Genomic DNA, 25,976 nt, shown 5'->3' with positions numbered 1-25,976 from the left:
AAATTCAGTAGTTTGTACAAGTCTGGTTTCTACCTCGCCTCGTCGGTGTCTTACAAGAATCCTAGAAGTGAGCCGTGCTACAAGTCAGCAAACACGGATTAAAAAATAAGGAACACCGGCCTGTTGTAAATGACCATAATGGTAAACCAGTGTTTCAAAATCAAGTCAATCCATATTTCTTACATGCCATTACAACTTCTAGCGATAGAAAGTGGCAAGCTTCAGTAGACCTGGTACAGGCGTCGCGCATAGCTTAAGTAATGGATTGGGGCTCATGAGATTGAAATATACTTCATTGCAGCAGACAGACTGGTGACAAGATATTTTTAAAAGCATAAATCAAATGAGCAACATTTTGTGACACAAATTCATGTTTATAACTTGAGCAGTGGTAATATAAATTGTCCTATGTGCTAAGCCTATCTCGATATCATAATGATCTGAAGTCCGAAGATTTCATAGTAATATAATATATCTTTCAGGTTTCTATCTCTCCATATCCAACGATGGTCTACAATTCGCAATGGAGCCTGCACTTGGATGGAATCGTCTTCTCAAAAAACATTGAAAGTTTTGATGAAACACTTGCTCTTCTGATCGCAGCTCATTGGATATTGAACAATTTCAGAAGAATATCAAGCACACTCTCACGTGCCTTTCGTCATACCTGCTAAAGAGCTGACAAATCTTGTTGTGAGGGCTACTAATATGTTGCCATAAACAATGGAACTGTCATCATAGGTATGTAGGGTTACCATACGGAGGCTCAAGCGGGTCATTCGAAGTCGATTGTCAGTGCCGACTTTTTATTTTAGTCAACACGACTAAATTTAAGTAAAAATATGGTAATTTTGGACTCGTCGCTTTCATTTAACACCAAAAGTTTTCCAGCAAAAAATAGCAAAATCGGCTGTCAGTCTTGATCAACTAACTTTCCTGAATTGGTAAAATTGTCCTCCTTTTTCGATTCTGTAATATGGTAACCCTATAGTAATGACTGTTTGAATACGCATAATAAAACGTATGAAATGCCATGCTTGTATGTTTTAATTGGATTTGTATTCTGCAGTATTGCATAAAGCAAAGATGTGTGGCAGCTGACAGATAGGTTGGGGTGGAAGGTATGTCCCCCATATAGGGTAGAGGGTATTCCTCCATATAGGGTGGAAGGTAATCCTCATATAGGGAGGAGGGTATGGCCCCATATAGGGTGGAAAGTATTTCCACCATGATGGGGGGTGGAGTTGCATTCCACCAGAAATGGTCAAAATGGTGAACCACTTCTAATGGAGGAAATCTCCACCTTTTAGATTTACAGTGAAGGTTATGAATGTTGATGAGAGAATTCTATGATATGAATTCCGGATTATACTTAAAAAGTAATAACTATAACTATGAAATCGAAGCAAATCGCGCCAAGCGCGAAATAAAATTCAATTGAACGCAGCTCCGCACCCCTTCAGCATGCTTTCACGCCCCCATAGGCGGTCGCACCCTCAGTTTCGCAGCCATTGCCCTAACCCGTTTTCTAAGCGTCTCGGTATTGGCAGTGTTTGGGCCATTGCACGCTAATTTCTGCATTTCAAAATGTTTTTTAGCTTTCTTCCGAAATCTCAAATCATGTCGCGGGCCGCTAAATATGACCTGACGAGCCGCATGCGGCCCGCGGGCCGCGTGTTGGTGCACCTGGCCTAGGTTATATTATAAGTGAAAACTATTCCATATCACCAGAGTTATAAAAAGTGGGTGTAACTAGTCTATAACTAGAAAATTAGAAGCCAACACAATGACTTGGAATCAGAGTTGACTCGGTGGTGAATTGAAAATGACTCGACTTGACTCTTATATGATCAGGGCATGGTATGGTATGGAATGGGAATTTTCCATACTCCATACCCGCCCAATCGTTCCATACCATACTTGACAATTTTCCATACCATAGCAACATTCTTCCATACCATATTCGATACTTTTTACATACTTTCGCGACTTGCCCAACCTCTCAAGTGATATTCTATTTTTGGTACGTGGAAATTTTACAGCGTTATTATTCTAATTATTTTGGATGAAAACACCCATTTAAACAGCGCTGATGCACCAATGATATTCGCAGTTCCTTATCATCATATGTCGTCAGCAATGTATGTTGCCTAATCATCGAAGACGAAACGTATAATATATAGGCCTACACACGAGTCCGGCTATGCTATCAATTAGGCAGTCCGCGATCTCCCTAAATACATATTCAATATTCATATACATATGAACTCTTATTATAACGAATCGGGTGATTTCAGTCTCACCATTTTGCATGCAACCAGTCCACGTCCAGTCGATTCCCACTAATTGGAGACACTGATAAGTGAAATTACGAATCGCTGAATTGCAAATGAGCTAATAAGCCTATAAATATTAGAGATACGATCGTTCTAACGTTTAATAAATGAGGTTAATAAGGTAAATATTTTTTACAAGTGAGTCTATACCCGACCAGGAACCCCTAAAATTATTCACCGGTTCGAAACCACCGCATTAGAATATCTTAGAATATAAATTTACATCACTACAATAATTATGGTGCAGCGGATCAAATGTCAATTTTTCCCGCCAATTTGTGGGTCAGGTCCACACATTAGATTCGTTAGCCAAGATTAGGGAGTCTATTCTTTTATCATAGACAACCATACTTCATGAAGTTTAATGCGTGTTGCAGGTCGCCATATCGTAACGTCGCTCCAAGACAAGCTATAATATATATGTTTGAATTGAAGCTGTATATATGTTTGATTCCGGCAAAACTGCTTAAGTATCGAAAAGTATGGAAGTATGGAAAGAACATTCCATACCATAATTAGGAAATTTCCATTCCATACCATACTTGCACTCTTCCATATTCCATACTGAAATTTCATTCCATAATCCATACCATACCATACCATGTCATGCCCTGTCTATGATCGGTGACAGACGAACTATTAAGTGGTTCAATTGGCAGTCGCACCCGATGTATGTGCCGCGTAGCAGCATTCAATTTCGCCTTTTGATTCCTTATTCCGCCCAAATGATCTGCATAGAGCAGGGCTGGCCAACCTTTTCAGCCAAAGGGCCACATTCGATTGACAAACTAATACGCGGGCCACTAGCCGCGCCATGCGCGAAAATTATTTGAAGTTCATAGGTCAATAATATTGTCACTTGACTATATTGCGGGCCTGCTGTATTTCGCTGGGCTAAATTTGCGAGGACTGGGATATTCGGCGCCAGGACATATCGATATCGAAAGCTGCGACCAACATGCGTCAATTGGTTGGTTGGTTTTGAGGTATTCATGGTGTTTGTCGACTACTATGGTCATCTAATCAACACCAGGCCGATATTCTTCATTTATATTCCGTAACTGAGGACTTATAGCACGGCCCACTTCTAGGCTTTTTGTAAGACACCGCTTACGCGGATGAGGTGGCGAGGAGGAGGCTAGTTAAACCTCCAACACTTGGGTAAAGGAAATGCGTCAATCATTTTGTGCCTAGGTTTCCTAGTCGACGGTCTTACTGCGAGCGCAAACGCAAGGCCGCATACGTTGAACGACACTTTGTCTCGTAATCGCGAATATAGTTAGACTTAATCTGATACATTAGGCGTCCTTTCATTTTCACAAAGGGGCAACAATATTAAAAACAAGAAATCGAGTGAAAACATGTTGCGCTACTAAGCTTGTAGAAAATTTTTACTTTTGATAAATCTATCGCAAATTATTCTGCTTTATTGTAGTGTACGAAGATATACCAATATGTGACTGGCTGATGGATCTGCCAATGCGTCGGAACTGATATTTCAGCTATTCAGATATTTCATCTCAAGTGCTGCGGCCAGAATAATCAGATTTTTGGTTGACCTTGCAAGTTCACAATCTGTGCAATCCATTTTGGATGATATTATAAATTTCGGAAGTAACCTCGCGGGCCACGGGTTGCCGGCCCTGGCATAGAGTTTGATATACAAACTAAGTCAGGGGTGGGCAAGATACGGCCCTCGGGCCGGATCCGGCCCGCGAAGGGATTTTGTCCGGCCCGCGGACAGTTTTCCGTCTTATATGATAATGTGGCCCGCGGCTACAGTCTGCCGAGATACCCCGCTATATGCTTACTTCCTCAAATTTTAGTGACTGTATGTTATTTGTATGCGTAGCATGCGAGTGGAGCTGGCACGTAAGTTCGTCGAAGCGAGAAGACTTGGATTATCGGCATTTACGATGTACTCAACCCTAATATCTTTTGTGGTAATCATGGTGTTGGTAGACTACAATGGTCATTTATAATTTATAATTTTTGATTCCGTAACCGCACGGCACAATGTAGGCTTTTGTAAGACACCGCTTATGCCAGGGACGCCAACTCAAAACGGGTCGCGGGCCACTTTTCAAATTTCGTAGATGCCGTGGTCCGCATGAATTTAATATCGAGATAAAATAGTCCACACAGATGAACAACGACGCTATCTCATCACCTACTCTGCCCTAATGAATTGTTATATTGGTAAATTTGGGGTACCGGGCTTATTGAACACCTTGAAATAATAATTTGGGATTGCGCCGTGAGTTGATTGAGCACATCATAGTGTCCTATAAGGTGTGTTCACAAGCAAATCTCACGGCTCAGTGAAATAGGTCTACGTCACACTTTCCCCTTGGTCAAAGGCAATTTGGTGGTAATTTTTGACCGGCTTGCCAAGCATTAAAATTGATAAAACGGTTATTAATCGAAAGCTGCCGCGGTACTAATTGCGAAAATATATATGCTATTCTGCTCGTGGTCCTGGAACCCCCAAAATCAGCTTCGAATGTTGCATTGTAACGGAGTTTGGTATTGTGACGCAACCATGCCGTCTGGGAGCAGGTGAAGAGCAGAGTTAACCGCAATCGTATTGGCCATTGTTGAGCAACCGATTGAGCATTCACACTCTTACTCTCGTGCGCGCTTGCTCCTGAGCTGCTCAGACGGCATGGCTGCGTCACAATACCAAACTCCGTTACAATACAACATTCAAGGCTGATTTTGGGGGTTCCAGAACCTCGAGCAAAATAGAATTTATCTTTTCGCAACCAGCACCGCGGTAGCTTTCGATTGATACCCGTTTTATCAAATTTAATGCTCGGCAAGTCGGTCAACAACTACCGTCAAATTGCCTTTGACCATATGGAAAGTTTGACGTAGACCAATTTCACTGCGTCGTGAGATTTTCTTGTGCCCATACCATATAGGACACTATGATCAGAGAGAAGCAGACATGGCGGCGCCTGTATGATAATGCTGTTCTCAAATCCACATTATATTCTCGTCATTATCGGCGAGAAATTGCTTTGAAGTGACATTACTGTCGTTAAAATACATTCATTATATACGATTTATTCATTGTGTATTTGGATAAATGGGCGAATAATGTGTCGATTCCGCAATCCGGCCCGCCAAGTACTTAATTTTCCTATATCCGGCCCGCCGACTGGAGAAGTTGCCCGCCCCTGAACTAAGTGATTCATGCGCAATGAACGGTCGCCGCATCACTTTTCCGTGACCTAAGGTTAAACCCCCGGTGAACTGAGTTACGTCATAATGCAATAACTCGAGAGTACCGTACCGGCAACAACAACAGCAACAACCTGCTTATAGCAGTTTCTTTAGAAAAATATACGAAGAAATGGTTTTGCAGTGGAGGAGACTGATCTACCGCCGGGGTCGGAAGCTTCTTTCAACAACAGCTAGGATATAACAAAATGTTTCGGGGGAATAGTGATATGAGGCAGGAGAGGGCGATAGATAAATATGCCTCATAAATTTTAAACTCGTAGCCTGGATTAGAATGGGAAGGAAGAAGGAACATCGCAGGTTTTGAGCTACATAGAGTGATGCTGATATCTGGTTCGTCGTTTGAGTTTAATCGAGGATTACCAATATCAGTAACTTCCAAGAATTCACTGACGAGTAGCCCATAATTATTATAACGCACTAAGGGCGGAGATAATAAAGTTGACTGATCTGGGAGAATGCTAATCTTGTGATAAGAAAACTGTTGATTGGGACCCATTTTAGGCGGAGATGATAAAGTTTGCAGATCCGGAAGAATGCTAATCGTGTGATCAAATACTTCTAATGGCGTCGCATAAAGTTGAAGAAGGTTTCGCGCGATGGTTAGTCGAGGTCTCCAGAGTTTTCGATCAAGTGGCGTTAACTGTTGCATTATAATGCGAAACTATATAAACTATAAAAACTATAGAAACTATAAAACTATATAGATTCCACAATCCTTCATCGCTAAATGAATGTCGTGTCCTATTCGGTACAGCTAAGAAACGGATATCGCGCTGCAATGGTGGTTAGGCCTTCATAATTCGTTGATTGTTTAGTGAATCTATAGATATAATGTTAACATGGTGAATCCATTACCCAGGCTAGGAGAAGGAGACATTCGGAATTGCCGGAAATAATTGGGCGTAGGAATGTTACGCAGTGTAGGCTACCTAGTTTCTAACTAGTAATCTATAGTTTGTTCCAGTTAGTTAAATGAAGAGATTAACACTAACTTTATGCGCTGCGATCAAACGGTTTCCTTAATCCTGGGTTGATAAATCCTGACGAAGGGGCTAATCGACTTTATTGCTAATCCAACTTCATTATCTCCGCCCTAAAAGTCGATTTGTTGAGGCATTCACCGGTATTTGGACAAAGGATTTATTGAATATAAATCGAACGCAGCTTAATGAATGTGTTGTGTAATTTTATGAATCCGTACGACCACATTATATGGCATGATGAGCAGGTATCAGTGTTCGATGGCTCGAGTCACCTTTCTCGTAGGACTTGTCTTGAATCGAGATATTTGCTAAAATGACTGACTTGACTTGACTCGGCGTATCGAAAATCTGGATTGACTCGTGACTCGGAGCAGAATTCACGAGTCAATTTCAAGTCATCGAGTAATGAGTAATCGGTGTCGACAAAAATCACGGTATCTTGCATATGTTCGAATTGTTCACAAAACGCTGGTGTAATCTGTGAGAGCGACCAATCACTCAATGATTGTGCGTTTTACTGAGCCTCAATTGCTAAAATAAATCGACAGCAAACGAGGTGATCGAAGCTTACAGTTGACGTTGTCGTAAAATGGTATAGTGAAGTAATTTATTAGCGAAATGCCTATTTCTGTTTTCTGTTCTTACCCTAATCAAAGCTTTTATTTTAATGAAATTGAATTCGAATCTAGTTTATATAGTCCACAACAATTGGCGCAGGTTCGAATTGTATCATATCCATATTCTAATAGGTAATGTATTGCATCTTATCAATTCGTTTCTCTATTGTCTATTTTGGCTGGAAACTATAAACTGAGCCTATGCAGTTGCTTACGTAGTTTAGCAGTTATACGTATATGTGAGCGATACAGCGCCTTATTGCATGTATATTTAACTCTATATTCGTTCATCGGTTCAATTCAAAATCAATCACCACTCAATCTGTATTTCAGACAGCTAGCAAAATGCAATAACGTAATCATGCATCCTACATCGAAAAGGAAACTTGACTTGAATTGTGATTTGACTCGTGACCTCACTTGACTTGACTCGAGTCACCTCCAAAAATCGACTGACGTGACTTGACTCGAGCCACCTTCGAAAATCGCTTGACTTGACTTGACTCGAGTCAAAATGTGCAATGACTCAAAATTACTTGTGACTCGAAGCTATTGAATTGATCCCTACACTGGCAGGTATTGTCACGGATCTACACAGCTGCTGTAAGCTATACTGATATCATCAATAGCTGCTATACCAATGATTATTTCTTTATGCTTACTGACTTGATGCGCAAAATTTTACCGATTTTCACCCTAACATAGGGGGTGCTTATTATACATGGGTACAACAAGCCTTGTAAAAATCTCCCTCTATAAAAACTTGAAATCACACCTTTCTTTGTGTTTGTTTCCAATCACGCATCACTTTCAGCCATCGTGCCCAGTAATTCGTGTTATCAGTGTAACGCGCTGCCAATTAGCGAGAAGCGTGTTGCTAATTACCGAGCAGCACAGCACTCGGTCTCCTGCTGAGTTGGTTTGCCGTTTGTACGCGAGCGAAACTACATCATTGAGCACGACATTGCTGCACGCGTGTGCGGCAATCCTCGCTAATTCGTCGCGTCAGCGACATGCCTTAACAATCGCATCTTCAACAGGCCCTGTGCGGAAGATGCAATCCCTTGCGTAATCAGTCGCATCTCCAACCGACCTGGTGCGCACGACATAACCGTTGGCCTCAGTAATCGCATCTGTAATAGGCCTCGTGCTCGAAATGTTGTGTCGCTGGCCTCGTAAGCTTTGTCTGCTATCTAGGCTACTGTCGTTTAGATACAATGCCGTTAATTGCATAATAGGGCTGTTCAAAAATACCCTTTTTTCCGGATTCCAGGCATTCACTTATTAAATTGCCAGGCTACCCTAAAAAAAACGCTGCACACCAAATTTGGTTCAATTCTAACAAGTATAGGACTCCCTCCGCAAATCCAATTGAAATTTTTCATTTATTGGAAAAAATTCAAGAAAAAAAAATTCAAATTTTTCTGCCAACCGATGCAAAACATATTTGACTCAATTCCGACTAGTATAAGCGGAGTTATGTGAGTTTTTCGTGGATAGTTATCGGATGATCCACCAATCAAAGATACCATAAATCTACGTCAAATGCATTTCAGTCCGAGTTTAATTTTAATCCTTTTGAATGGCATACGACGTATGACAGTGCCGGAATACTTGGTTGCTTGTACAGCAATAACTTCTAGTTATTATATAATCGAAATTATTGCCGTTGCTTTTGGCCGTAGGTTGTCATATCCAGGGGACAAAATCCGCTGTTTCCCCTCCCATCTTCGACTTGTATGGGAAAATAGCCGACGTATAATTCGATAATAAAAAGATAAAAATTATAACGAAACTTTAACTAATTTTCCAATTTTCCAAATAGACCTCACATTACTCATGTAGCCCACCATTGGGCCATGGCCCAACGATTGAGAACCCCTATACTCTCTACATAATAAAGTTTAATTATTACTATGGAAAGTTTTTGTTGCATTTGGAAAGTTGCAGTAAAGATTTGCATCTATAATTTATTGATATATTAGGGTATTAGATACTCGAAAAGTTTAAGATTTGCAGGGTGTCTGTTTTTTAGCTTCTTTCTTCGTTATTCAATCAATCATGTATACCATTTTATGTTCTTTCGGTTTGAAACTACTTGACAGCATTCCTCTGTCCCCTCATGCGCGGAGAGCTGTCCAATATGGTACTTTCTTATTTCACGAACGGCCTGGCATAACCGCTGAAACTTAGATGTTTTGCCGGTACGCAGCAAGAAAGTAACGCAACCCGGGGAAGTAATTTTCCGCGAAAATCCATGCACATCCATAAAACAAGTAAAGTACCACGCATTTGAAACCCCCTAGATATGCAAACTTGACCCAAGGCATTGCAGCAAAACGCAGTGTTCACGACTTTAACAAAATCAGTAGCCTGAAAAGGTAACCCATTAAAATTTTTATTGTCAGCGGTCTCGCTTGAGCGTCCGGAGTGAATTACGTCAGATTGAAACGAAAGTGAATAAATCAAGCGATATATTATATATATATAGAGAGAGATCAGGCACTGTCGTCTTTGGATGTGGTTTTTAAACTTCTTGTTTGCAAACCGTTGCGCCATAGATATCATTAGGATGCTGCTAATCCATCACATAGGTTAGGCCTATTGTTGAGAAAATCGAGCAGAACTGATACTGATACTGTTACTGACTATCGATCTCGTTTTGAGTGAAATGCCACTCCATTTTTCCGCTTGCCTTTTTTCTGTACTAGTTTTACTTCTCATTCAGTGTACATGTCTCCTCTTTACATCGCCTAGGCCAGGGCTGGCCAACCCGTGACCCGCGAGAAGGTTTTGAGGGCCGCGAGGCAATTCTTAAAATTACTTATAATCTAAAAAATATATTCGCCAGGTAATTTATTGTGAACTTGCAAGTGCAATCGAAAATATGATTAGCCTGACCGTGGACATTGGGGCGTTCATGACTAAAATATCAGTTCCGACGTGTCGGCGTAGCCAGGGGTCATCCACATTTTCGTAGATCTTCGTATATGACCATAAACTAGAATATTTCAGATTTATTAGATTATTTGACTTAATATTTTTCAGCACTTCGTGTGATTTATTGCTTTTAGTATTGTTGCCTTCTCATGGAAATCCAAAATCCGCCTAATTTACGGAATTGAGTGTAACTATATCGGCAATTATGCGAGAATGTGTGGTCCGACGTGCGACTGATGGGCGTCTGCGCTCGCGGAAAGATCGTTGGCGATGAAACTTTGCACTAAGTGATAGACGCATGTTCACGCAAACCTTCGATATTGATATGCCCAAGTGCTGATTGATCATGTCCTGGCCAAATGAGCCCAGCAGTAGCCTATACAGGAACGACCCACCCCAATATATGCAACTAACATTATTTTATTGACCTATGTTTCATTCCTTTTGAGAAAATTCGCGCTTCGCGCGGCTACGACATGTACCTACACAGAATTTTCGTGACATACGTGTTTTTGTTGTTTATAGTAATATAATTCCTTTTTACCTTTTCCTAATCCGGTTCGCTGTTATCACACGACTAAAATAACATCGACATCCAAGTGGCCTGGGCAATGCTTAGTAAATCGCATGTGGCCCTTTAGCCGAAAGGGTAGGCCAGCCCTGACCTAGGCCAAGGTGAGGTGGGTGTCTGATTCCAAAGATTACTCCAATTGGTTTCGACACCTTTCTATCGGGTGAGTATTGTAGGCCCCGTTCCTATGTTTTCATTGTATTGCAATTTCTTGGTGTATTGAACTGATTAAAATTGCTAACAAACTGAACCGAAAGAGAACCATACCAGCAATAGTTTTATAGCTACTTCTTTAAATTTTGCGCAATACTTGATAAAAGTTACAATAATTTTATTTTTCTGCAGGCGTAGATTACTGGAAATTGATAAAGGTTATAAACGACCATACTCGACAAGAAACGGCAAATGGCATCCGCGAAGATTTCAAGAATGAATTTCCTCACGAACCTGACTTCGAAGTTTTCCCGCAGATGAAAAAGTTCAATGTAGATGACTACTACAAAGGCCGTCGCGCACAAAAATCTTCAGATGATGAATATGGTCTTGAATCTAGAAGGAAAGCTTTTCAAAGTCAGTTGATAGAGGAAGTCGGGTTTTACCGTCAATCCGAAAATGACGGTAAACCGATAACAATGGAAGAGATAATGGAATGGCTGTCAAAGTCCGAGAAATTACCTCATGACAATAAAGTTGGTTACACCGCAATTGTCGCCTCTGCAGGATCGGGCAAAACTACTCTTGTGCGTAGAATTGCACGGAAAGCGCTCGAAATTCCCTCCGCTAAGGAAAAGGATGAAGCTGTTCCGTTGAGGAAATATAACATATTTCGTAGATTTTTCCGATGGGCTCTCGGAACTTCTTCCGAACCGAAACCAAAGGAAAAAATGATACATTACGTCGAATTGAAGAGCATGAAACAAGAGAACTGTATAAAATCATCGAAGTTTTTATTCGGCGGTCTGTTTGAAACTGAGTATGAAGAGGATGAAGCTTTCAAATGGCTGCTCGAGAATCAATCTGAAGCAATTATCATTTTTGACGGGCTTGATCAAGTGAAGTGGGACTTTGAGGAGTCTACAGTACGAAATATCAAAACGTTTGAAAGAGCGAGCTCCTCGATCATCATGTACAATATCCTATCACGCAGAATCCTTCACCATGTCAAAATCATAGTGGCGTCACGTGAGTTCAAAGTCTCCGAGTTACCGACGGAGGCACGTCCGCAAGATATCATCATACTTACTGGTCTAACACTGCAAGACGCTTATAAACTGTTTACTTTTCTGCTCTGTGACAACGGGCAGCGTCTGTGGAAAAAGATTGAAATCATGTCACCACGATTATTACAACTTTTATCGGTCCCGGTTTTCCTGATTTTGATAGCAGTGGTGATGGGAATTGATCCTGATAGACCTCCCCCGTCTACCGTGACAGAACTGTACAGCAGGATCATGTTAGTCTTACAGAGTGTGGAAAATATCCGAAACCGTAAGGAAATCCTCTCGATTATCAACAAATTGAAGGCAATGGCGTTTGAAGGCATGAAAGACGGACGAGTCGTATTCTTCAAGGCAGATTTGGATCAGTTTGGAGTTTCTGCGGACGAAGTGCAGGATTTGATGACGAAAGTGCCTGGCAACAACATCCTCAGCCGTCACTTGATGGAAGGCGACTTCACATTCTTCTTCTGTCATCAAAGCATGCAAGAATTTCTGGCGGCTGGTTTTATCTCGGAAATGAAGCTCGATATGTTCTCTCGCTTTAATGGCCAACATCTGCATGAGAAACGATGGTCCGTGGTTCGAAGATTCGTTACAGGCATCGTTTACATGAAATCTACTAGCGATCTTCACAACGGTGAGTGATCATGGTTTTCAGCGGCTATTCTGCCGCAGCACCGATTGATTATTATGGGTCGCTTATGGTTTATCATGACTTCGATGGTATTGTCACAATCGAATGGGTGAAATAGTCGAAAGATCTTAAATTCATACACGGCTGGTAAATAAGTCTTTACATTCAGTCGGCTAAATAAAACCTATACATCTAATATCTGCATAAGTTCGCAGATTATTGAACGTGAGCGCTACCAGGGCCCATCGATGATCACTATGTGATATTGTTTGTTTGTTTTTTTCGGGTATTTATGGTGTCTGTCGACTAAAGGTGTCATTTGCACCAGGCCGATTTTTTGCATTTTTGGTTTCGCATCCGTCGACTTGTAGCACGGCCCACTTCTAAGCTTTTTGAAATATACAGCTTCTGGAGGGTGAGCCTAAATAAACCTCCAACACTTAGGTATGAATTCTGGAGCCGATCTTAGTCGAACGTGCGATATTGATGCGCATGAAATGATATTGTTATTGTGAACTACCGGTAGACATTGAAGTTCATTGACTCCATTTGAACCCTGTCTCATCACAGTCGCGTGAATTATTCAATTGTTACGTAAACGGTAAAGCAAGAATAATTAAGAATACAACGACATTGTGCATTGCTTGACAGTCTCGGATCAAACACAGAAGCGAAATATTCTTGTTCGATCGATTCATTCGCGACTACAGACGACTAAAGAATACGACGGATACATTCACATGGAACTATATACAGCAATCTACGAATCGGGTGACGACAATCTTATGAAAGGTCTTTCCGTTATCGACGCATCTCATATCTCATTGAGTCGCGATGAAGCTCACATCGTTGGATCGCTTGCAGCAAGGAATCAAAGCCTTGGTTCTTTGAATTTAACCAGCTGCAGTATCAACGACGAGCTGCTGGGCATCATTGCAAGTTGTCTGGAAAATAGAATACAAGTGAGTCATACTTCTTCAAATGATTCCTTTCGCAGGAAAACTATATTATGTGTTGAACTGGAATTCATGTCACTGTAAAGTCTATCCTCTTCAGATATGGTGCAATATTCACATCTTTTCGCGGCGATGCACTGTTCGTGGCAATCGCTTCGGTGTCATAATTTCACGTCGCTTAGGCCTATTGCGGGAAAGATAGCAATTTTCAAAATCATATTCGATGGGAGCGATATAGTAGCAACCTGCTCAATGAACATACGTGATATATGAATAGCCTATATCAGGAGTATTATCATCAATATCACGAACCGAAAGTGATGGCTGATGGCCGTACCTCGAAGCGTAGATTCTCTAAATACTGGATTAGCATAGACATCCGCTGCTGTCTCAAAAAAACGAATCCAGAGTCAATCAACGATCGCGCGTTTGACGATTGAACTAATGTAATTGCTGGACGGCAAAAATTGGCAAATTGTGCGCAATATATGACGCTAGTAGACGTCACATTGGCTTGATCGTGACTCGAGTCGAGTAATGACTCTAGTCATTACAGCCCTGCTATTAGGGGAAAATGACCCCACAACCTCATAGCCATATTGTTTTCTGAATGTGCAGGAACTAGTAACGTCGCACACAGCAGCAAATTTGTGATCCAAAATGCAGGCCCACGTCACATAACAATTGCAACAGTGAATTTAGACGACCTAGTTGTTTGGATTGAAAAAAACAAACGAACGACTAGGGCAGTGGTTTACAACCGGTGTACTGCGGCACAATTTTGTGTCATTCACGTCTCGCGAGGGTGCCGCGAGAGATTCGTCAAATTTTGAAATTCTACGCAAAATACTTCTAGTCTATAGCAAACGATCAATAATCTAAATCGGGTTCGATGTGAAGTTTGTATGTTTGACAAATCAAAATTGCGGTCATGCAGGCAATCAATATCTAACCGTATTTCGCTTTCAACGACATATTGCTTTGAAGGCTGGATTAGGTTTTGCACAATACGCTTATTCGTCGCAGAGAAGAGCATACATGGCGGTGACCCTGTAATAATGCAATTTTCAAATCCTCATTATCGTACTAATCACAACAAAGAAATGAACTCATTTGGAAGTGATGTTAACGTTGACTAATCCGAATTAGGAACTAGCCATCCATATTGTGATTGTCAGATAACGTGCCTGCACTGGCGTTGAAATATGGGCTTGTAGCAAAACGTTGTTACAGGCCAATTTGAGAATTGAGAAGTAAAGTTGATGAAACTATATCAGTAAACAGATTTTCCAACCCTAGAGGTAATCATACCGGTTTGGCGAAAGCTTGGAACTATAGACTTGAACTGCGGGTGGATGCCAGTAGAACTATCTTCACGCGTGCTGCACGATCCGCGTACATCGAAAACGCGGAAGTGCGCAGTGTTTGTCAAACAAATCTGATATATAGTATCTTAGCGCAGTCTGAAATTTCTGTAATGTCGTAAATCATTTGTCAATCGAATTGACCCACTTTACTTTCGTCTGGATCTGCTGCGACAAATGAACTGCCGTGCAAGTGACATGCACGTTTACAAATTCGACTTACAAACAGTACCATAGCGATATCCACGTTCTTGATTGCTAAAAGTACCTTTCTACTACCGCCGCTAAATTGTGGGCGTATAGCGCAACGTTATGTCACCGTCGAATACTTTTAGACTTGAGAAGTCGATCAATATCTAGATTTTTGGGACCAGTGAGACAATTCAATTCGACTAATATCGGTTATAGATTCAAAGCTATTTACGATGGATTATTGCGCTAATATAAAGGAGGCTTGTCCCGTCCTGTGCCTTACCTCCCATTTTGCGCTTTATTGTCGAACAATAAATGTTCATATTGTGTGATTTTGAGAGTAAAAATGTTCCAAATCTTGTCATTCATGAGCATCGACAGAAAATACCAATATAATCATTTTTGAAGTTTAAAAAAAATCACTTTCATGACTGACAACTAGAACTATAACTAAAACTAGGGTTGCATTTAAAATGAAAATCAATTTAAAACAAGCATGATATAAACAAAGCCCTTGTTTAAAGCATGTTTGTTTTTATTTTATTTTTCAAGTCACGACTTCACGAATATTCAATTGTGACGTCATACTGGATTAGCATCGACAATTGAAAATATAGGATGAATATAGTTCCTTTGACGAAATATATGTACTATTACTGTTGAACCGCCTATTTCTAGAGTTCCAACCATCCAATATCGATATACGTCGGCTATATTGGGTCGTAATTGTTCTTCGGCTCATACAATGTTTTTTGGAAAGTATTAACGCACCTATGGCATAACTTAACACAATTTTATTTCCAACGACTTCTGTTTACAACACTGTTTAAAACATGTTTTAGACAATATTTTTTAAAACACCGTTTGTTTTAAATGCAACCCCAACGAGAACTAATGACCTTTAAAAATCCGCAACTAGCTAAAACACAACTAACCCGACGCACAATGTAAGTAATGTAATAAATGTGTGTTGATTGTGTACTGTGGTTGGTTTGGTTGTAGTGACTGACTGAAAATTAGGGGTTACATTATCTTAGAGCAGACCTTGGCATTTGACGGGCCGCGGGCGAAATATACGGACGGCGAAAAGTTGCTTGGAATTTGTAATTCAACATTTCAATGCGTACTAAAACTATGGGATGTATATAAATTGTGTTTACTTTAAAGGCTGTTTAGTGTTCATCTGTTCGTCCTGGTTATCCTACGTTCGTTGTATGCTATGTCTATGATCAAAATAAAGTCGATATAACATGGATTATGGGATAATTCAAGTCGGGATTATGACAGGGTTGTAACCAGGGATGTGAAGTCGGAGTCGGAGTTTGGCTAATTTTCTCGCGATGGAGTCGGAGTTGTGAAAACTGTAGTGACTATACGTTGTGAGGAATAAGATAGATTTAACTATAATAAACGGTGACGTTGGAATTTGGTTCAACAATATTCAAACCCATTTCAGGTTTCTGTGTGAGCCAGGGATCGTTTGACCCAAAACTGGCATAGCGCTGCGAAAACAGATATCAGAATGATATTTTTATTCTCCGTGTGACGGATGACCTGAATATAGCAGTTTTGCATTGCGTTTTCGCATCTATGAGGAACTACATAGCGATACATTTTTTACATAAACCTGTAAACTCTGCGCACATTTTGCCACTAGTGGGTATACTTTGGCCTATGAATATTACTCAACATTCGTTTTCTTCGACACCACTGATTTCGATCATCACAGTGCTGTGTGGATATTTTCTGAACGCATCGTTGCATCACAATAACATTGCTTTTGTTGAAAAAAGTGCGCACGGATGATTGTCCGGAATTTTCAAGTTATTTCGAATATGGGACATGTTCCCGAACAGTAGAACGCGTATTGCCGCGATTGTGGATTGAGGTATACATTCGGATTGCCATACGTCCGGATTTTCCCGGACATGTTCGGAACTTCACTGTTAAAGTTGTGTCCGGAAGGAAATTCTAATATAGCCTATGGCTCTAGGTCTGCAATTTTGAAGGCTTGAAGTACGCTCAAAATCTTTTCCATATAAACATAAACAATAATAGCAGATTTCTGCTACTGAAATTTTTTCCTTAGTACACTGTGTAATAATTTGAATATTAGACCACCTACAGAGTTGAATCAATTACTTTGATTCAATTCAATTACAATTACTTTATTGCATGTTTTAATTACTTATGAATACAATTACTCTACGCTAAAAATATAAAATTACAACTACAATCAGGGTTGTAACCTAGTCACGAAGGCTCCGAGTAACAAGTTAATCTCATTTTCATAGTTTTGACTCGAGTCAGGTCGAGTCATTTTCAACTCAACACCGAGTCCAAGTCAGCAATAAGAGGGTGGAGTCCGAGTCATGGCATTTTGACTCGAGTCCAAGTCATTGTGTTGACGCCTCAGCTTCCGGTTAAAGTCTTGGTAACCCACTTATTACCGTATAACCCAGTTTGTGATATTGAATGGTTTGCATTTATAATATAATAATTTTCCTCACTTGTAGCAGTTTCTGGTCACATCTTGAAGTACCATTTCCAATAGACGAAATCACAATAGCGTGGTCACTATTCTTTGAGATTACAATAAAATGTCGATCTTGGCCGTCTGAGTCTCGAGTCATATGACTTGGTTGACTGACTCGAGTTGAGTCGAGTAATTTCAGAATTTTGCAAAAATTACTCGAGTCAAGTCGAGTCATCAGAAAAGCGTGACTCGAGTCTTTAGAACCCTGACTACAGTTACAATTACTGTTAAACATGTAAGTAAGTACAATTATAATTACAATTACTGGTAAAAGTCTGATTGATTCGCTAGAAAGGTGCTCTTTGACAACTGTAGTGACGTAATTAGCAACAATCTCAAGCTATTCATGTTTCATTCATGATTGTACTACGTAGAATAACCTTCAATTAGAAAAAATAACTTGAACGTATTCGAACTATTCCTAATCATGAGCTCTGAAAAATACAAAAAAAGAAAATTGTTATAAGCGACTACTAACAAATAACAATCAAAAGTTCGAGCGACTGGCAACGACTAATAGCGAATAGGATACAAGACAGTCATTGAAATGTACTCAAATGAATACTCAGAGCTGAGTAGGATGAATGAAATGTAATTGGTAAGGCAATAAGGATGATACCGAAAAGGTGAGTAAAATTAAAATAAATGCAAGAGTAAAGAAGCTCGTAATAACTACCAATTACAAAATTTTGGTTCGCAGCTACATTTTCACTTGCTCAAAACTGTTCGAATGCATTTGATGAACATTGTTTTCATATTTCATTCATCATTCCAGGTGAAGGAAGTGGATTTGTGTGACAATAATTTCTCAGCAACAGCACTGCGTTCACTTCTCGGGCATCGTCGGATTGAATCGCTGTCTGGAAAATTGGATTGGGAAGTGAGATCGATTTTATGATTTGGTTGTGTACTAACAAGCCACTATAATTTTATGCGGGTATGCGGAGACTTGTGACGTGACGATCGCACGTGATTGGTGACACCATGGTGGTGATAGAAAGCAGTATACGTACATTCTCTGCATCTCGGCTGCTCAAAAAACCTTCAGATTTCTTTGTCTGTGTTATAAAATTGTTAGGTTGGCGAAAACAACGCTGCACGTCAACTTTGGGCTAATTACAACCAGTAGGAGCGATTTTCTTGCAGTAGAAAATTTTGGATTTATCATTAAAAAACTGAATTTTAATATTTTTCTGTCAACAACGTAAAATTGTTGGGCTGTCACTAGAGATTATGCACACCAAATGTGGCTCAATTTCAGCCACTAGAAGCGAAGTTATTGTGGTAGAAAAATGTGGATTCGAATAAAATAATTTTACGGTGGCTAACTCTTTAATTATTTATTCAAATAGCTGATTCGTGGTACAAAACTTGAATATAACTTTCAATACAAAATCCATTGTAGCAGAATATTTATTAAACTCGAAGACTTTTTAGTTGCCTCTTTCAAGTGTTAACGGCACACTGAAGGGAGTTAAACAGATTTGGATTTGCTTCTAAATCCATTTAAATCCCTTTAGAGTGCCGGAAAGTATTTGAGTTCAAATATTGTACTACAATATATGTTGTATTGAAAGCTATAATTATATCTAAAAATTGGAAATATTACTACGGCAAGAACTTCGCTCCTAGCGGTTGGAATTGAGCCAAGTTTGGTATGCATCATCACTGCTGATTGCCTAACAATTTTATGGGGTTGAAAGAAAAACTTTGAATTTTTTTAAATTATAAATTCAAAACTTTTAACAGCAAAAATCTTGCTTCTACCGGTTGGACTTGAAGTCAAATTTGGTTTACAGCGTTGTTTCAACCAACCTAACAATTTTATCACATAGCCAGTGAATTCTGAAGAATTTTTTTAACAGTCCTACTCCGCTTTCATCCCGAAGCCGTAGAGTATTTACTCACTGATATGATGTTTTATTATCCGCACTGTGTCATTAATATCGAGCTATGTGATTGAATTTGGTGAAATGGGGGATTATGTAAAGTAGTGGCAGCAATAAGAGCGCAAATCTAATGTCACGACCACATCAACAAAAATCGACTTTCTACTACATTGACAATGGATGTAATGAATGTAATGTAATGAAATTTCATATTGGTGTGATTGATACCAGGCAGTCTGGCGATGATCGAATTGTTCATCAATATTTTGAAAAAATTATGTCACATTTGCGTAAGCAAACGGCGCGTGCCCCTACAAAATGCACTGCGTAAATAAAAAGTACCATTGTCAAAATTCAAAAGTATGCATGTCGACATGAATTAGTGCGCAACAGAATATTACTACTCCTAATCAACAAAGTGCGCATCTGATTTTCTGGCCAACACGACGATTTTGACATTGCATGGCGAAATTGTTCACTGATTATAACTAGGGCTGGGGAAAATCGAGTATCTGAGTGATTCGATTCTAAATCACGTATAAAGCTTTGAGTCGAGTCGACTGACATCATAACAGAATGTAATATGTAAAAGTTTAAATATGCACCTTTTATGTCACCTTAAATAATATAATGCCTGTTGTTATGCATCACAATAAAGATACTTCGGTATTTTTTCGAACATACCAATTTAATTGACAGTTAGTGGCAATTTTGGGCGATGACTTTGAAAATATGTTATTCCAGTAACGTTCGTAGCTTTGTACAATATGTTTGATGTACTGCTATGTGACCAATCTTGATTTCAAGGCTTCAAAAGTGAAAAATACTGTCAAAACTACAATTTTTTCTCAATAAAGTAACTTTCCGTGTCGACAAACGCACAATTTCTGTACTTGACAAAATCGACTTTTACTACTCGGCCTGAATCATTAAAATTGATATTCGATTCAGATTTGAGCACTCGAATCATTGTGGCCAGCCCTAATTACAACAACGTTTTTTACTGGAGTGTTTTATTCCCATTGTAATATAGGACTCACTATGATGTCCATGGGGTGATTCTGATTTACATGCTCATAACAGTAAACGGTCCATTCTTGCGCTACGATTAAAAAGACGAAATTAGCTCATGAATTCGTGTCAATGCAGGAACACGGTTCCGGGTGCTTACGATTTGATTAAAGGTCAACTATATTGCCCAAAATATATTCGTCTCCATACTCATACTTTTTCTACGGATTCCGCCATCATACTTCTTAACTCATATAAACGAGTATTTTTGGACATATCGAGCCACTTAAGTCACAAAATGCCGCCACCGGCAAAACGTCAGTAAATCAGTGACCCATGTCAAAGAAGTATAGCACATGATGATCTGTGATGATGCGGTCGTCACTTTATGTAAGATATGACGTCACGATAGATGGTGGATGATCGATATAATGCACAATCTCAAGTTTCACATCTGGATAATATTCAGGTTGTCAATCTGACTGTAGGAGAATATGGAAGGCATTTTGAATTGAAGAACGAAGAAGATGTCATCAATATAAGTGGCGAGACTGACGGTCGTTTCATCATCAAGGTTTGATATCAAGATGAATCAACTTCGATAACGAGTCTATACTAATGATTGGAATGAAGTTTCGCTCATTTCAATGACTTTACTGTACGGAGCTGTCAGCTACACTAGGCACGTACAACGATGACCTTGAGGTTTAGTATAGCCAGGATGTAGATTATGACGTATTGATGAGCGTCATGAAGACGAGATGCTTTTTTGAGAATAGTAAGCTAAAAATTTGTGCTGATTTTATAAGTAAAGAGTTTTTACATGATGAATCTATAAAAAAAAATGTCGGCACTGTACTTTAATTATCAAGTCCGTTCGAAATGTTACGTTAAATATTTCAAAAAATACAAGGATTATGTTTCTTTCACATCGCATTTTCCAACGGACAAGCATCATAGCCATCGCTTCACCCGCACTAGTCTTCAGTAGTAACAATAATCTGCTCATGTATGATTGCGCCTCCGAGTGTTTCTTATTGGTGCAGATTGTGACGTAACTGACATTTTTATTTTGCAGGATTCCAATCTATCGTTCAACCGGGTTCATGCCGTAGCAGACGTTGTATTTCTTGGAATACTTTTTGATGCTGAATTCATCAAATTTAAAGAACAGATACAACTGATGGCCAAGCAGGACGATTTGCAGAAGTTATCCGAGTTTAAATTAAACAAGGTATTAGATACATTTTCAATAATATTATTGTAAAATATTTACTGATATTGTTCAATTTCCATGATACTTTTGGACAAATTTCAGCCTTAATCGGATTTGGACTTGGAGTTGAGACAAAATTAATTCTGGATTTGAAGAGGAATTGTATTTTAAAATTTCAAATCCACTACTCACTGTTCGACAAAAACTTCCATTCTCAATTTCTACTCTACTTGCATCTCTAGTATTGCGAGTCGAGTCTTGATTGTATGTAGATGTGGTGAAAGTAATCAGCATTGATAATCGTGAAGAAGTAGAAGTAACTTTTTCATTTTATATGCAATTATATGTAGAAGTAGATGTGTCCAAGATGTGTTAAAACTAATTCAAGTGGAGGTAGAAAGTGACAAGTTTGAAAAGTGCCTTTGTAAGTACTTGAGTTTCGAAAAGTAGTTTTGGTCGATCGTTCGTAAGTGTTTGGTGATTTATCGCTAGCGGTTACTTTGTAAATTGCAAGATGAGTCTCTGCGACTAACTAAATATGATTATTATTGCTAATTTGTATAATCTTGGACATTAGATTCAACAGTTACCATGATGTATATTGCGATTTCTTTAGACGATTTCACGCATCACAGTGATATAAACGTAACGCAAAACTACCTTCTATTTCTCAAAATTCAATCTGTGAAAAGTAAGTAATTTTGCGTGAAAGTAGTCTAAAATCATGTCCTATTCTTATGCATAAAACATTGTTTATGTATAAAAAATTGTTAGACATGATTTACTTCTGACCTAAAGAAATGGACTACACTAGGCCCTATTTTGACATGAATCCCTGACTGGGGATCTTCCGTTGAACGCTGTATCTGAACCACCTTGACGTGTAAGACATATTTCCTTCATAACATTGGCTGACAACTAAATAATGTTCGATCGCTGCATGCTCCAATGCCTGCTCCAAATATAGGTTTCAAAAGCATGTAAATAAATTAAAAATAGGGCATGCTTCTGTCCGTGCCAGTTTTTACGCAGTTTCCAATGTGTTTTACCGTTCGGGTAAAATTCATCCTTCGCATACACATAAGCGACATCGCTACATAGGCTATCCAGCGTTCCTTACAGCATTTATCTAGAGGTGGTCAGTAACGAAGTACTTCTACTTGTCGTAGTACTTCAGGTAGATATATCCTACTTGTCCTACGTACTCAAGTGGTTAAGTTTCATACTACTTCTATTTGGCAGTTTTCATTTTTACGCAAAACTTGGCCTACTATAATTTTATTTTACTTAATTGTATATCGCTACTTTCACTTCTACTTGAGTACCGACGGTGACTAGTTTGAGCACCACCTTCTATATAATACGTTTGTATAATGGATAAAATATTCATAAGTATATTTGTAAAAGGTATCAAACTCTGGAATGACACTGAAACCGACGTAGCATATGCATTATGGAGAATCGAAGAATTCTTATGACTCAGTATTGAACTTTACCTATATGAAGATTTATTCAAATGGGAGAGCATCGAGGCAATTACGTCATATTACCTATTGAAATCAATTGTGTTCAGATAAGCAAGATCCTGCTCAGTTGCACAGAAGAAGAAGAAAACATCGATTGGTCGTTGATTGAGACTTGCTGGAAAAAGTATCAAGTACGATTCCTGATTCTATTCCTAAAGTATTTTAAACGCAGTTATATTTACCTATCATATTATATGACTTCGAACCCAATCATCTCTTCGGCGGCTATATTAAAGTCTGGGATAAACTTTTTTTTCGCATTTTAGTTGGCTCTCCTGGATATTGCCGTGAATGGCTTGATACCTGTCCAGGATTACAGCCGAATTTTGGAGCGCAGGACGGCGATTTCCGTTTTCGGTAATATCCATGCCATGTTTTTCGTTGATGAAGCAGATGAATTCAGGAAGACGTTAGAAGCTTGTCAGCAAAAGAAGGTAGTACTTATCATCCAGTTTTAGTTGCATTGGATATATTGAACGTTCTCCTCACACCATCGCACGTTTATCATTGAGTTCTGCCGCACAGTACGAGTCCCATCCACATGGATTGAGTTCTATTCCATGCCCGAGATATCCACCGCAGTTGCGGAGTTCGTGATTCCTGGTAATTTGTTCATCAACAGCAGGGGTGTCAAACTCAACTGGCGTCGCGGGTCAGAGTCAAACTTTCAGAGCACTCGCGGGCCGGACCAGTCAAATGATTCCAAAATATTTCCTTAAAATCCACGCCCTTGTTTTTCACTTGAATACTTGATTTTAAAGCTTATACGCATTATATTAATCACGTTATATCATGGTCATCTGGTTCTATTCCCTCAATACCTTTATTATTCGCAAACAACCGAATTGGCGAAATTACGATGAATGGCGGGACCGACGATATACGTTGGCGAATTGCTATGCTTGCTTTGTTTTAGTCGGAATCTGACAATCCTGTGTAAGCGTTGTGAAGAATACAAGCGATTTAACCGTAAACGTGGACGTTGAAATTTGCTTCATCATTTTTACATCGTGATTCGGGTTTCTCTGGAAGCCAAGGAGATGTTGACTCATAAGCGCAAAAGGAGTGTAACCACAGATATTTGAATTATATTTTGGTGTCATATTTATATCATCCACTTCTACATATAACTACTTTGTGGTCCGTTTTTGCATGTAACTGTGAACTCATCGAGCACTTTTTCGCCTTCTCAGAATTGAGTGTCGATTAGGGTTACCATGTTTTGGGATCTGAAAAGAGGACACCATTTAAATAAAATTCAGTCTCGCAATGCAGAAGTGAAATTTTAAAAAATTGGCAAATTTGTTCCAATTTTGTAGTTGGTTGAGTAAAAAAAAAGGACACCATTCTGGGTCAACTCTCGAAACACCTGCCGGAGCGTTACTTCAGTGCTTATTTCAAATTTCTCAGTTGAATTTTCACGTACATTTTACCAAAATTTTAAAAAAAAGAGGACAATTTCTAAAAAAGAGGTCATTTGAGCGTGCTCCTTGGGGTGTTGAAAAAAAACTTTTTTTTTTCAAATTTCATCGGCCTAGCTGTCAAATCATCAGGTTACCTAAAAAAATAGTGCACGCCGAATTCGATTCAATTCCAACCAGTAGAAGCCGAGGTCGCTCAAATTGAAATCTCAGTCATTTTTGAAATAATAATATTTATGGTGACCAATTTCGTCACACCGACATGACAAAAAATCGTGTTTCAGGTATGCCCGAAGTGACAGGGTGTCTTTTCCACTTGTTTTTATCTTGAAAAGGTCCTAGGGTGGGGTTTGAATGAAGACATCGCCACTGAACGAAAAAAAATATATGAAACGCATTACCTGGAAATTGGTCCACTTCATTGAAATAGACATGTTAAAACGATGATGAGATAATTTTCAAATAGAGTACTTAACACACTAAAATTAACGACCACGAAAAGAAAATGAACTGGCAAGCAGGTAAAATACAGGTAATATATATTTCTCAAGTGATAGTCATATCCAGAAGTATTTTTTGTCAGACAAATTTAGATTTCACGAAATCTAGCTCAGTTATGCAGGGCATACTCCCTGCCTTGATTCAAAGTTTTTTACTGATTGCAAAGTCGCCATTCCCAAAACCTCATTCACAAAGACATCAGTTGCATTCCTCAGCAGCTCAGTGTTCGAATATTTCTTGCCTGTTTAACATTGACTAATCGAGGACATTGAAAATAGTACTGATTGTAATTCAGAATGGGCTATGCCACTGAATAGTATTTCTGACTTGAAAAACATTTCTGATAATTGACGTATGCGAGATTCTGGGAAACCAAATGGTAACCCAGTGAGCTTATAAAGCACACCAGTCATTTTCTAGAGTCGGAAAAGGCATAGGTGTTTTACCACGATATATGGATACAATTAGATTATAATATCCGAATATGAAAGAGGATGACATGAATAGAGCACGATAACTTTTGATAGGAAGAAAATCTGTCACGGTGCCTATAAGTCTTATAATTCGCCTGTGATAGTACTGTAGGAGTGGTACAGAGCGAATGATCAAATATCATGTAATATCAAATTGTATCGTGAAGAAATTTACATTGGACAGACCAAGAATATAGATCACTTGAGAAATATATTGACCTGGATTTTACCTGCTTGTCAGCTCATTTTCTTTTCGTGGTCGTTAATTTCAGTGTGTAAAGTAGGCCTACTCTATTTGAAAATTATCGCACCATCGTTTTGACATGTCTATTTCGATAAAG

The 25,976-nt window shown here is 39.2% G+C and overlaps 3 protein-coding genes across 7 annotated transcripts in view; all 3 read left to right on the top strand.

Annotated features, from left to right (window-relative positions):
• The window catches only part of LOC145452026 (uncharacterized), a 289,897-nt gene that overhangs the window by 12,657 nt on the left and 251,264 nt on the right, over positions 1-25,976 (top strand). The window contains exons 3-4 of the mRNA XM_080330553.1: positions 11,042-12,553; positions 13,202-13,512. Coding sequence (XP_080186679.1) covers positions 11,042-12,553; positions 13,202-13,512 — 1,823 coding nt within the window. The remainder of the gene's footprint in view (positions 1-11,041; positions 12,554-13,201; positions 13,513-25,976) is intronic.
• The window catches only part of LOC145443518 (uncharacterized), a 216,646-nt gene that overhangs the window by 7,130 nt on the left and 183,540 nt on the right, over positions 1-25,976 (top strand). For all 5 annotated transcript variants that reach the window (XM_080321914.1, XM_080321855.1, XM_080321761.1 and 2 more), the window contains one exon: positions 483-1,317. Coding sequence is in view for 4 of the 5 variants with exons in the window: in XM_080321855.1 (XP_080177981.1) it covers positions 483-674 (192 nt within the window). In the remaining variant the exon portion in view is untranslated. The remainder of the gene's footprint in view (positions 1-482; positions 1,318-25,976) is intronic.
• On the top strand, positions 20,844-25,575 carry LOC145437995 (uncharacterized). The gene is made up of 4 exons (XM_080315387.1): positions 20,844-21,072; positions 21,577-21,732; positions 23,288-23,371; positions 23,507-25,575. Exons 1-4 carry the CDS (start codon positions 20,911-20,913, stop codon positions 23,696-23,698), a joined length of 594 nt encoding a protein of 197 aa, XP_080171513.1. The 5' UTR covers positions 20,844-20,910; the 3' UTR covers positions 23,699-25,575.

Source organism: Botryllus schlosseri, chromosome 1, assembly GCF_051294905.1.
Source record: "Botryllus schlosseri isolate E-star chromosome 1, Bs_hap1, whole genome shotgun sequence".
Classification (NCBI taxonomy): domain Eukaryota; kingdom Metazoa; phylum Chordata; class Ascidiacea; order Stolidobranchia; family Styelidae; genus Botryllus; species Botryllus schlosseri.
Note: the sequence above shows the minus strand (reverse complement) of the source record. Positions and strands in the feature narration are given on the sequence as shown.